Here is a 12,779-nt window from a genome sequence, read left to right on the forward strand (position 1 = left end):
TGGGGGGCAGATGTAAAACCTCCTAGTCCAAAGATGAAGCTACCTCTGCAATGGAATTCTACTAGACAATCAGAATCAAGGGCCTCTGAAATGGGAAATATGTCAAAGGCAAATCTCTGGGAAAGAAAGTATGGGAAAAATAGAGGAATTCATCAAGCCACTTGAGAAACAAATAATTCATCCTAAAATTCACTTAATCAATATGAAGACATGTACCTAATATTTAAACAAAAAGAGGTCCACAAAATCCTTTTCCTTCCCAACAGCCACCAAATGCATCGTGTAAGCCCCTTTCTCTACTCACCTTTTCCCTATTAAAAATAATAAACAAAATCTGACCTTCCAGAGAATTTAAGCCTTGAGCAAAGACCAACAAGGAAGACAGGATATACAAACTGATGTGGGGCCAGGAGTAGAACAGTTAAGAAAGAATTCTTGAGATGTTTTTGGTGCAAAAAGGTGCTTTTATTATAGCACAGGGAAAGGGCCCATGGGCAGAAGGAGCTGTACTTTTGCTCTATGAAGCTGGTAGTTATATACTCAGTCTCAAGGGGGAGGAGACATGCAAGGAGTATCGGATCATAAATGTCTTTTTAGAACTTCTACTCATAAAACTACTTTTGCAGGATTTCTCTGGTGCTTATCATTGGGCTCAATATTAACTATCAGCGAGATGAACAGGCAGTCATGAGACCCTCAGTATCTGATCCTTGTGGGAACTAAGCAGGCTATAGGTCAGGCTTCTGGGCTAACTGTGAACACATTTCTGCTTCTATCCCTCATCACAAGCCAAAGTTGAGTCTCTTCATCCATCCTAAGTTGGGTGAGAATTGGGGATTCTTTCGGACAAAGGGTCGCAGTAATGTAATTTGCTCTGTGAGCAGCTTTGTCAGCCTGGGCCTGACACTGGCACCTTCCACTGTGTCTAAGCAGAGGAGCTGTGGAGGAACAGGAGTGGGGAATGGGACTCACTCAGTACAGTTCCTTGATAAGTTTTTAGTCTCTGTGTTTAATTGATGATGACACCTCTCACATGTGTCTTATTAAATTGTCCTTTCCTGAAGTTCCAAAGCACAGATTGTGTTGTTTGTCTAAAAAGTGCTTCCCTCTCTCTGGATATGAGCATGACCTTGATAGCTGCCCACTGCAAACAGTCAAATTCTCACCTGACAAATTCTGATCTTATGACCCTGTTTTCATTCTCACTTGTCTCTTTCTGGATGAAAATTTTGTCGTTATAATCTAGGGATGTAATCATTGCATGATGACCTTCATGCAAAGAAAAAAAATTGCTAATATGAAAAATACCTTCCATCTCTTTCTTTTTAGCATTCTTTCTTAACTTGTTTTTAAATTATAAAAATGTTTTCTGTAGTTGGTGTTTGACTTTCGCCTTGTTATTCATGTAATCAGAGTAGTCATCTATTTCCCCAAAGCCAAATTCTGCATTTGTGTAACTTGTTTTGTAAATGCCACTCATGTAAGTACTAAATGCTTGATGAAAATGATGATCATGATGATGCTTCAAAACAGAAATTATCTTCTGTAATATGGTTCTGTTTTCTTAATAATTAAAAAGTGGTTTTTAAATACACATTTTTATCCAAGCTGAACCACCTTTAAAATATTTTGCAAATATAGAATCATGTTGTATACCTGAAATTAAAATAATGTCATGTGCTAATTATATTTCAATAAAAACATACTTAATCATTCAAATGTTTAGAACTTTAAAACAAGCATTATATTTTTGGAATTTATCCTAAGAAAATTATCAGAACAGAGGACAGATTTCTCTGTACAAAAATGTCCACTGAAGTCTTATTTATAATAACAAAAATGTACATATCCTAAATCTCAAACAATAGGAAAGCGGATAAATAAGATCAGTATATGCACATAATGGAAAATAATAGAGCTGTTAAAATTCATGCCGAAAGTATAATTTTAAAACAGTAGAGGGGTGCCTCGGTGGCTCAGTTGGTTAAGCACCCAATCTTGATCTCAGCTCAGGTCTTGATCTCACGGTCGTGAGTTCAAACCCCATGTTGGGCTCCACGCTGTGTGCAGAGGCTACTTACCAAAAAAAAAAAAAAAAAAAAAACAACAACAACAGTAGGATATAGGGACACCTGGCTGGGTCAGTTGGTTGAACATGTGACTCCTGATCTTGGGGTCGTGGGTTTAAACCCCACGTGTGGCGTAGAGTTTACTTAAAAAAATTTTTTTTAAATAAACAAAAAAAAATTTTTAATACTGGAATATAAAACTATAATCAAACAATTCTATTTTTAAAAATTATAAACACACAGAGAAGATAAATTGAAAAAATAAATACCAAATGATGGTATATGGGTTTCTTTTAAATGATGGAATTGTAAGTAGTGTCTTCTTTATATAGACTTTCCCGTTTTCTCCAATGAATAACTTATAATAAGGGGACTAAAACAGACACTTTTAGAAGTACTCTATTATCTCCAGATCAAGTCCAGCATTTTATTTGTATTACTTAGAAATTAAACTTTAAAAATTTTAAAAATGCAGAGGGGCCTGGTTGGCTCAGTCAGTGGAGCAGGCAACTCTTCATCTCCGGGTGGTGGGTTCGAGGCCCACATTGGGTGTAGACATTACTTAAAAGTAAAATCTTAAAAAAAAAAAAAAAAAAGTGCAAAATGTTCCACTCTTTGTGGTCATTCACTATTCGTTAGGTAAGACAAAGCAGCCATTTTGGACTTGCTAGTGTTAGTTTTAAATAAGAAAAGTTGAATCCAGTAGTAGATTTTGAACTACCTACTAACTTCATTTCATGCTCTTCTATTTCTCTAATAGTTAAAGAGTTAGTGAATTGCTTTATCCTATGTATGTTCCTAGGTTCTAATGTAAGATTTAGAAAAGTCCTGCAAGAAAAATAAGAATGCAGGAATTACTTTATTACATTATTAATTACTAAAGCCATACTTTTCTCCCTTTAAATTCATAATCATATTAAGAAACACAAAAAATAACATGTCAAAAGCCATTTGTCTATACATCAGCTATTTCAATATAAACAATATATACAATAAATAAAGAATAAGAGCAAAGTTTTTGTATGGTCCTACCTGAGTCTTGGTACAACCATTGCATTCTGACCACGATCCATAGGAACCCCACTGGCAAGTGACTGGAGTGGAGGCTCTGTCAAATTGTTATAAATCAGGTAGAAAGATAAAGAGGGGAAACACAAAGAATGGTCAAAAATAGTAAAAAAAAAATTCCTTCACAATTTTGTAAGAGGCACCAAAAGCATCCCAAGATATATAAAAATATAGGGGGAAGGGACCAACTTTTTTAGAGATTAACATTTATTAAGCATCTATAATGTACCAGACACTATTTAGACACCTGAGCTGTAGACACAATGAGAGATAGGTCACTGACTATGGATAGAGGAGAGGACAAAGATGCAGAGGAATAAACAAATAACCCTAATACGATCATACAATATATCTAATCTGATCAGTTTCAGAACAGAAATGTGTCTGGTACAATGTGTTGTGAAATATAGATAAGGGAGTGTTCATATTTGGGAGGGTAAGTGAGAACATATAGGAGGAAGGTATTCTGGCCTTTGAAAGGATTCTGAATAATGAATGAAGAGTTATACAGAAACTCTTCACTGGAAGACAAAAAGCTCTAAAAAGACCCTATGAGAAGTGAGAAACTAAAAACTGGCCAAGACTAAAGGGACAGAAATTTATTTTTAGATATTCCCCCGTTCATTTAGCCTACTTCTCAAGAACACATCCAAGTAGGGTCAATTTGAGTTTAAACAACTCCACTCCACTAAAATACGTGAAAAATGGAGAGTCGATTCTCATGTGATGCTTAACTCCAGCTTTGTCAAGAAGATCACACGGCTCAGCCTAGCCCAAAAGCACATTTTACAAGGGGTAAAGGAACTCAGACTCCTGATTTCTGGATTTCGAGCACATTCCTAGCCTTGGAGACATCTGGAGTCAAGGTGATTTGTGCTCACCTTAAGTCTGTGAGGTGACCCCGAAAGTAAGGTGTGTGCTTCACATGATTTTATGGAGCCAAGCTTGCTAATCTGTCGTCTTGACATGGCAACAATGATACAAATTCCTCAGTGTTTGTGACCTTTGAAAAATCGGAACTTGCTATTTTTCTATGTTGCGTCCCAGGGACAGACAGAAGCCTTCCCCAAACACCAAGGGTTAGGAAGGGGAGCTAGCTTGGCCTTCTCTCCTCCGTGCTCCCACAGTAGGGTATGCAGGCCTCTTCCAGAAATCTTAGCACATCTGTATTGAAATTGACTATTTCAAGATCTAAATCACCCAGTGGACTCTCAGCACTGTGTTGGTCTTCTTTGCATCCCCATCACTAGATCAGCTCCTGACACATTCTGATAGCTCGATAAAGTGAACTGACCTGGTCCTATCCCATCCAACCGACAGTGAGAGCAAAACAAGGCCATGGATAAATGAGGCTGGCTTTTTTCCAGGTCTCAAGAGTCAATAAAACTAATTTCTTAAAAAAAAAAAAAAAAAACTCTCAACCAGATGGGAACTACGCTTGCAGTGAGCATAGCATAACGTATAAACTTGTCAAATCACTATGTTGTACACCGTAAACTAATGTAACATTGTGTATCAACTATATTTCAATTAAGGAAGGAAAAAAACCTCTCAACCTTTAAAATCCAAAGAATGTTTTGCAATGACTACATTCAAAAATCAAATTCTGCTCTAAGATAAGTCAATTCTAAGGTTGGTGTAATAATCTGCATTGTAGGGAAAATCACGGTACTAGGACAAGAAGAAAACCTTTAGGTATTTTTAGCCTTCAGGTTTCTTCCTTACAGGAAAAAAATAAAGTAAACTAAGAATAAGAATAAACCAAGCTTTCGCTATCATTGCCTTTTCTCAAAGTGTGGAAAGATAAAGTATTGAAGGGATAAAGATGTTCAGGCTGCAATGTAAAAATCAGGTCATGTATTGAAGATCTTCCTAAAAATAAAAAAACAATTTTTAATGATTTCCAACACAATCCCAAAAAAATTCTCACCTTGAAAAAACTTGGAACTCTCCTGTAAATCCCACCAAGATGAATAAAGTTATTACCTGGGGATGGCAAGGGAGGGAGGAATAAAACATTACTTTAGTTTGCATTTCTTTAATGAGTTGAAAGCGAATACATTTGTACAAGTCAAGATTTGTGAGTTGGGAATATAAAGAAGGGAAAGAACCATGGACCAGGCTCAACGACTCTGCTTGTCCTTTAAATTTCCATTCTAAATCAAAGTTTAATACAGTTCTGTTGGACTAACCTCCCCTACTATTCATTTCCGTAAAGACAACTAGGGGCTGGGGAATGTCGTGGCCAAACAAATAGAAAACTTAACTCATTAGAGCATTTCTTTAGGGATCTTTTAATTCCTTTCCTCACTCTCCTTCGCTCTAACTTCAACACTCATAAGGACACCCGGAGAGGAGGAAGCCTTGAAGAAAGACCAGCCAAGAATAAGTAGTTAGACGGGAAATAAGCTTCATGAATGAAGAGTTAACCAAAGTTGAAGCACATCTCTAGCCAGAGGGGCAGTGATGCTCACCATGACCCTTAGTTCTGTGGCTGGCTCAGGTGTAAACACCTCCGAGGCCTTTTGTAATCTTCTTTATGTGATAGCACCAGCCTAAATATTGATGACCCGGCAGGTCACAAAACTATATGTAAAGTAGGGTTACATTTTGCTTGAAAAATCAAACATGTATTAAAAACAAATCTAGAAAGAAATATAGTAGAGAGTAATCATTTATGGGGCACCTGGATGACTCAGTTGTTAAGCATCTGCCTTCGGCTCAGGTCATGATCCCGGGGTCCTGGGATCGAGCCCCACATCGGGCTCCCTGCTCCGCGGGAAGCCTGCTTCTCCCTCTCCCACTCCCCCTGCTTGTGTTCCCTCTCTCGCTATAACTCTGTCAAATAAATAAATAAAATCTTTAAAAAAAAAAAGAGTAATCATTTATTTCTGTTACAAAATTATAGGTGATTTCTATTATCTTATTTTTACTTTTATGTATTTCCCTACTCTGACTACTGAAGGTGTCTGTGAATGTAATTCAAATCTTTACTAGAGACTCTCTGAGAATATCAAATGTATCCAATTCATAACCCAGTGTAAAAGTCCTTTAAAGGGTTTTCTTCTTTTTAATTAAAAACTACAAGGGTTTCTTTTTTTTTTTTTTCCTTTTTCAATAATGTCTTTACTCTGTGCTATGTCAACTCATTTTTCCACCCTCTGGGAAAGCCTGTCTTACAGCTTTTTTAGGCACTCCCAGGCACTAACAAATAGCCACATTTTCAGAAAACAAAAATTCTGAAACAATCTAAATAGTCAAATTTCAATTCGGCATCCGATTCTAAATCTCTCTCCCACTCCCTTGCCCCAGATGCTCCTAACACTGGTGGGGTGGTGTTTGCTTCAGAATTCCTTCTCCTCATTCTTCTGCTTTTCTTCCCCACCTCTCCAAGCTGCCTGTCTTCTTCAAAGTCACAGCAGCAGGAAGGAGAGAGCAAGAGCCAAAAAGGGGGTCCACACTGGGTCCCTGGGAGATCTGCACACACCCTGATCCTGTCAAACTCTGGATATCCAGGATGTAACCAATACTGCCGTGTTGATTTACTCTGTCTGTTAGCCTGTGCCTTTAGATTTTCCCAGACATGACTAAAGTATCATTCCCTGATGTGGAAATGTTGGGGTTCAGAGCAAAAGGTCAAGAAAGAACTCTTGAGATGTCTTCAGTGCAAAAAGGTGGTTTTATTAAAGCATGGGGGCAGGACCCGTGGGCAGAAGGAGCTGCACTGGGATTGTGACAGGTGACCGATTATATACTTTCACGTTGGGAGAGGGTTACATTGCCCGGGACCAACACGTGTGCTTGGTAAACTTTCAGTTGCATTCCATCCATCTGCCTCTTCCACTCTCACATTCCTGACCCTTTCTTTCATCCAGGATTCCAAATTCTAAAATTCCAAGTCTCCCAACTCGCTTCTATAAAGCTTGTAGATAAGTCAAATCATGGGGTTTCATGGCGTGGCCCCAAATTAAACAAATAAACAAACAAAATACACTGGAGAGAATTTTTCCCTAAGAAATAACGATGGTACTATTGTATTTCTTAATGGCTTTCTCAGGACTTTCATAAACATTGTCTCCAATCTCTGATTCCCAGACCTCCGAACCAGTAATTTTACTGCAAAACAAGAAAAAGGAATTCACTTTGGCTGAAATGTTAAATATATTTAAATAAGGATTTTTTTTAAGTTACCCCCAGATCTTTCTCTTTCCTATTTTCCCATGTCTTCTCCTTATTTGAGTCATTTTGGTTAAGCCTCACTCCCTTTTGAGATTGCTTCGTTTACAAAAGTAATGAAATTATTATCTTACCTTCATGTTTGGGGAAACATTCAGGGCAGAAGAAAGGAAGAAAATTTCCACTGAGTGCCCGGTGAACTTTCAACAGCAGGAAGAGCCCAGCAGCCTGCTCCGTCCCTCTCTCTCCCTGCTGGGGATTAACTTGGCACTCATAAATAAAGCAAGTGGTTCTGAGACTTAGCTCCTACCCCAACCAGATACTCTGAGGACACGAAGAGCCTGACCCTCTATTTAGTCCATGTCTTGGAGCCAGATGCATCTTATCAACTGACACAGGCCTTAGCTATAGCCAGCTGGGACTGTTTGGAAGTATAGTTCTAAGAAAACATCTGCAAATCAAGAAAGGCAGCCAATGTTCTCAGTTCGATGTTTAAGCGATTTTCAACCAAAGGAGACTCTGTGTAAGGCAAGGGATAAGCCTCCTTTCTATTTCAATCTTCTAAACTAAGCGGATGTTTTCATGATTCTCTTAAAGGGTGTTGTACACTAGACTTTGAGATTAAACACTGTGAGAGAAAAAAAAAGATCTAAATGCAGTTCTGTCACTCAGAATATAAATGGAACATTCTGGGGTGGAATTTCCACCCCTCCCCCCACTTGCTGCTAGGGCACTAATAAGAGAGACGTAAGTGTTAAGTGGGAAAGGATTTTTGAGTTGAGAGTAATTTTATAACTAAACATTCCATTAGTGAATATTTTCTAGTTTTAATGATTTATTTCTTTCTTTATCCAAAGAACTTGAATAATAGAGACCAACCCCTACCCTCCCCTCATAAATTAATGGGCTTCCAGAGACAAATCTTCCATATCTTTTGTTAAAACCATTAGTGATTTGTGTGGAAGAAATTTTGCCACAGAGAAGATGACCCCTAATTCCTGAAAGATTTTTGTTGTTGTTGTTCAACTCCAATTGCATGATTTCCAAATGTTATGGACTCTTCTAAAGTACTCATTGTGCAGGGGCGCCTGGCTGGCTCAGTCAGGGGAGTGTGTGACTCTTGAATTTAGGTTGTGAGGTCAAGCCCAATGTGGAGATTACTGAAAAATGAAATCTTTAAAAAAAAAAAGTACTCAATGTACAATTCCACATTCAAGGGCTTCATTTGCGTTCCCCTGAGGGCAGATTCTCAGACAGGAAATCAATTGCAAGTAGACTTTTTGGGGGTGTTGGGGGGTTTTGGTTTGGGTTTTGGTTGGGTTTCATTTGTTTTTGTTTTGTTTTCTGTTTTGAGAAGTGCTCCTACAAAGCACTGCTGAGGGGTGGGAAAGTGAGACAAGAAAGGAGAGGTAGTCAGTAAAAGGTACTTTACCTTGCAAGATACCACTGTGGCAATTAAAACTCAGTCCCAATGTGGAAATCCAGGGGACATTGCAGAAGTATTTCTCAGAGTTATTCCAACTAAACGACTATATCAACCAACACCCCATCATTGATTGAGGGTGGCTCCTAGACTCAACTCTCCAACAATTCCAGTTTGCCTTGGCAGTAGGCTGAGCAGCACTGGTAGCTAGGAGGGAAAAGGGCCTTCGAGTAGACTGTTGCAGGTATCAGCAGTATTTGCAGATATTTGCCTTTGTCATGTAGCTATGAGTGTTGAGGGGATATAAGTAGATACCAACAGCACTGCTGTGGTAGCTTGTCATTCGTACATGAAAGCATTCATTAATTTGTTTATTCTAATTCAACAAATGTTTACTGAGGACGCATAATATAATAAGCTAAAGATTTTGACAGATAGAAGCCTTGAGCAATATCTCATTATTTTTATTCCTTACATGCTATAAAGATCATATGAGCCCATGTATAGAGTATCCTTAGTCTAGAGGATGTCACATGCATATTGTGTATCTACAATAATTTAGAACTTGAATTGTTCAGTTCACAGAGTCTGTATCCCAAAGATCAATTAAAAAGTTTACAAAACCTTCCTTTCTCCAAGTGTTTTGCACTCTCCCATCTCCATATCTTTGCTCTCACATGAACAGTGTTTCTTCAACAGGAGGAATTTCAATGGAGGAGTCATTAGAACAAAGGCTTTAAGTGCAGGTGGGAGCCTTACTGTGGGAAATGTGACTACTGGTGTAAGTTGTATGGACTTTATTCAAAGGACAATGGGAACTCACTCAATGGAAGTTTTAAAGAAAGAATCAAAGAGATGTTTTCAAATGATCAAAACAGTGGTAGTACACAGACCACATAGGTAAGGAGCGGAAGCAGGACACATGATTTGGAACTTATCTGGGTAGTCAGACAAAGGGTAATCAAGGCCTCATTCAAGAAGAGCTAGACAAAAGACCAGGAAATTCACAAGGCTTAGTGATTAAACACGGTTCCATGTCTGATTAAGAAAATTGGAAAAATTTAACAAATTAATAAAGGAGAGAACAGGAAGTTGAAGAGGAAGAGGTGATTTTGGAGAGGGGACATTTTATTTTGGAGAAAACAACCAACACATAACCAGAAATGTAGATCTTTTTGGAAAGGAATATAAGAAATGACTTGGATAGGGGCATAGTAGAGTCATTGGCAGGAGGACCATAGAGAAGTGAAGTCATGGGACAATGATCACAATGAAGTATAAAACCATAAGACGTGCCACTTCTCAGGGAGCAGAAGGACGGGGAAGAGCCAAAAAGGAAAGAGAGAGGTTACAGAAGGAGAAGTAAAACGAAAACAATGCACTGTCAAACCAGTTCAGGAGAATCACAAAGAGAGGTCAGTCAACAATGACAAGGGGAGATCAAAGAGAAGGAGTATTGAGGGAAAACCACACTACACTGCAATTGAAACATAATTAAAACACTGTGGATAAACTGAGGGCAGAGTTTCCCCACATATTTTCTACTCAGGTGCTACAAGATACCTCAAGAAAAATAATTAATTTTCTGTTTAAATAAGAAGAAGAAGCTGCATATATTATAGAGAAGGGTTTCTCAACCTTTGAATTACTGGCCTTTAGGGTGTGATCATTCTTTGTTGGTAGAGGGGGTTGGGGGAGCTTGTCCTGTGCATTGGAGGACACTCAGCAGTAACCTTGGTATCTACCCACTTGATGCCAGTAACACTCTTCCTTAGTCATGGCAGTCAAAATTGTCTCCAAATATTGCCAAATGCCCCCAGGAGGCAAAGTCAGCCCTCCTCCATTGAGAACCACTGTTACGGTGTCTACCTCTAGCAAATGCTCAGCCTTAGATTCACAAAGCACACTGCACAGTGCATTGTAAATTAAATGTTCTAAAAGTTGTACACCAAGTAAAATTTCTTAAAACTTTTTTCAAACCAGAATTTTCCAAATTCATGTGACCCCAGAACTTGTATTTCTGACAAGCTTCAAAACTGGTATAGCAGACATGCTTTAGCAAATGGTATCGGAGCCAATACTGAATCCATGGAAGAGGAAAGTAGATTTCTGCCAGACTGGGGAAGGGTCCACAAGGGCTCAGTCCTCTCCCTATCTCCTGCTATGACACACTCCCTATTCCCCATCAGTCTTCACTTCCCTTGGTAGCACCTCAAAAACTTTAACATCCCCAGAACCTAATAATGAAACAGACCACTGATGATATCAAGAAGCTGTTATGGTCCACCTTGGGGAAATATTTGAAAACATTTTAACAAGCCTATTTCATTTGCTAGCCTTTCATCTTATCCTAAATTGTTCCACTGACTCTAGGCGCATAAGAGGAATAAACTTGCTGAGGAAAAATAAAGCCTCCTTTCCTTTCTTCTATTAAGTCTGATAAGGTCAGAACGGAAACCGCCAGCAATTGGAGCAAAAAGCAACACTACCCCCTAGTGGCAGGCATGCTGCAGTGCCTTGAGTAATAGAACAGCATTAGGCTGTGGAGTTAAACCACTCCGGAGCGAGAACCGTTGAATCTTCTTAATCTCCCAGTCAAGTGCTTGTTAAGCTAGTAAGTACTCCAGGTGGTATCTCTTTTTCCATTAAAGTGCCATGGTGTGAATAGTTTGAGAATGAAAAATGGCAGGCAATACCTTATCTAAAGGAATTTTTCAGCAAAACAATGACTGTTAAATGGCTTTATCATATATCTAATAAGCTGCCCATCTCTGCTGGGAGCACTGCATTCAATACTGTGATTTGTGCATTATTTAATTAGTTAATTTATTTACTTACTTATTTATTTTAAAGGAGATAAAAGTTTATTGAATACACCACAAGGGAGCGGCGGGCAGGACAGCAAAGGAGAGACTATCGGCCTGCATTAAAGTGAGGTCACCAAAAAAAAAAAAAAAAAAAACATGGGGTCACTAGATTAGTACTCTCTGTTGGTATCCAGTCCCTAAGAATGATGTTTAAGGTTTAAATAGATTAAGAAATATTTCCAGGGCATTACACGTCCTTGTAGACAGTTGTTGTCATTTACAACATGGGACTAGCCTTTGCCTCGGTGGCCCCGATGGCAAGGATGGCAAGGATCCAAATACAATCAGGAAGCAATACGAACTTTGTCGTTAATGCGTTTCAAGGTTTTCAATAGTGGCAGGCACCTGCTAAATTTAGGAGAAGGCCTGGCTTGGTTTGGGTTTCTAACACCTGGGTTTTTCAGTTTTCTGCAATGCACATTGTGGCGGTAGCCTGCATGGCCGAGATCTATTTCATTTGGTTTAAATTTGAATTGAGTCAAAGAGCTCCAAGAAGGAAGACACGAAATGCAAAGATTTTTGTGGTTCCACACCTGCCTTGTGTAAAGACCTGCAGAGGAAGGGTGAATAGCAAAGGACAAGGTCATTTATCTGATCTGCACAGTAACTTGGGGTGTCTATGCAGAAAGCTGGTTTGTTGATGTTGTTGTTGTTGTTGTTGTTGTTTATCCAGATCAAGAGTTCAGCATATTGGGACGCTTGGGTGGCTCAGTCGGTTTAGCATCTGCCTTCGGCTCAGGTCATGATCCCAGGGTCCTGGGATTGAGTCCCGTATCAGGCTCCCTGCTCCGTGGGGAACCTGCTTCTCCCTCTGCCCGCTTCTCCACCTGCTCATGCTCTCTCTCTGTCTGACAAATGAATAAATAAAAACTCTTTAAAAAAAAAGAGTTCCGCATATTATAGCTCTAAAATAAAAAGTAATCATTTTCGGAAAATATCAATCTATGTCATAATTTTAAGTTTTATCTCCTTAAGCTGTCTCTAGAGATATATTTAGATATCAGATTAATCATTACATCTTCCACGGGCCAAGAAAAAATAAAGAATGAGTGATAGAAAGAAATAAAATCCTGAATTACACAACTCTTAAAATGCTTGTGAAAAAGTTTTAGAAAACAGTGAAGAACAGTCACAAATACATAATTAGAGACTTCTTAAAAGTAAGAATTCTCCTGA

At 38.7% G+C, this 12,779-nt stretch overlaps 1 protein-coding gene across 1 annotated transcript in view; it reads right to left on the reverse strand.

Annotated features, from left to right (window-relative positions):
* C7 (complement C7) overlaps positions 1-8,077 on the reverse strand; it is a 51,736-nt gene extending 43,659 nt beyond the window's left edge. Inside the window, exons 1-3 of the mRNA XM_025867347.2 lie at positions 7,448-8,077; positions 5,068-5,123; positions 3,102-3,177 (exon numbers count right to left, since the gene is read on the reverse strand). Of these exons, the coding sequence (XP_025723132.1) occupies positions 3,102-3,177; positions 5,068-5,123; positions 7,448-7,453 (138 nt within the window). The 5' untranslated portion in view covers positions 7,454-8,077. The remainder of the gene's footprint in view (positions 1-3,101; positions 3,178-5,067; positions 5,124-7,447) is intronic.
* Positions 8,078-12,779: the final 4,702 nt, after the last annotated feature.

Source organism: Callorhinus ursinus, unplaced genomic scaffold, assembly GCF_003265705.2.
Source record: "Callorhinus ursinus isolate GAN/ISIS: 27379988/994484 unplaced genomic scaffold, GSC_fseal_2.0 scaffold3, whole genome shotgun sequence".
Lineage (NCBI taxonomy): Eukaryota > Metazoa > Chordata > Mammalia > Carnivora > Otariidae > Callorhinus > Callorhinus ursinus.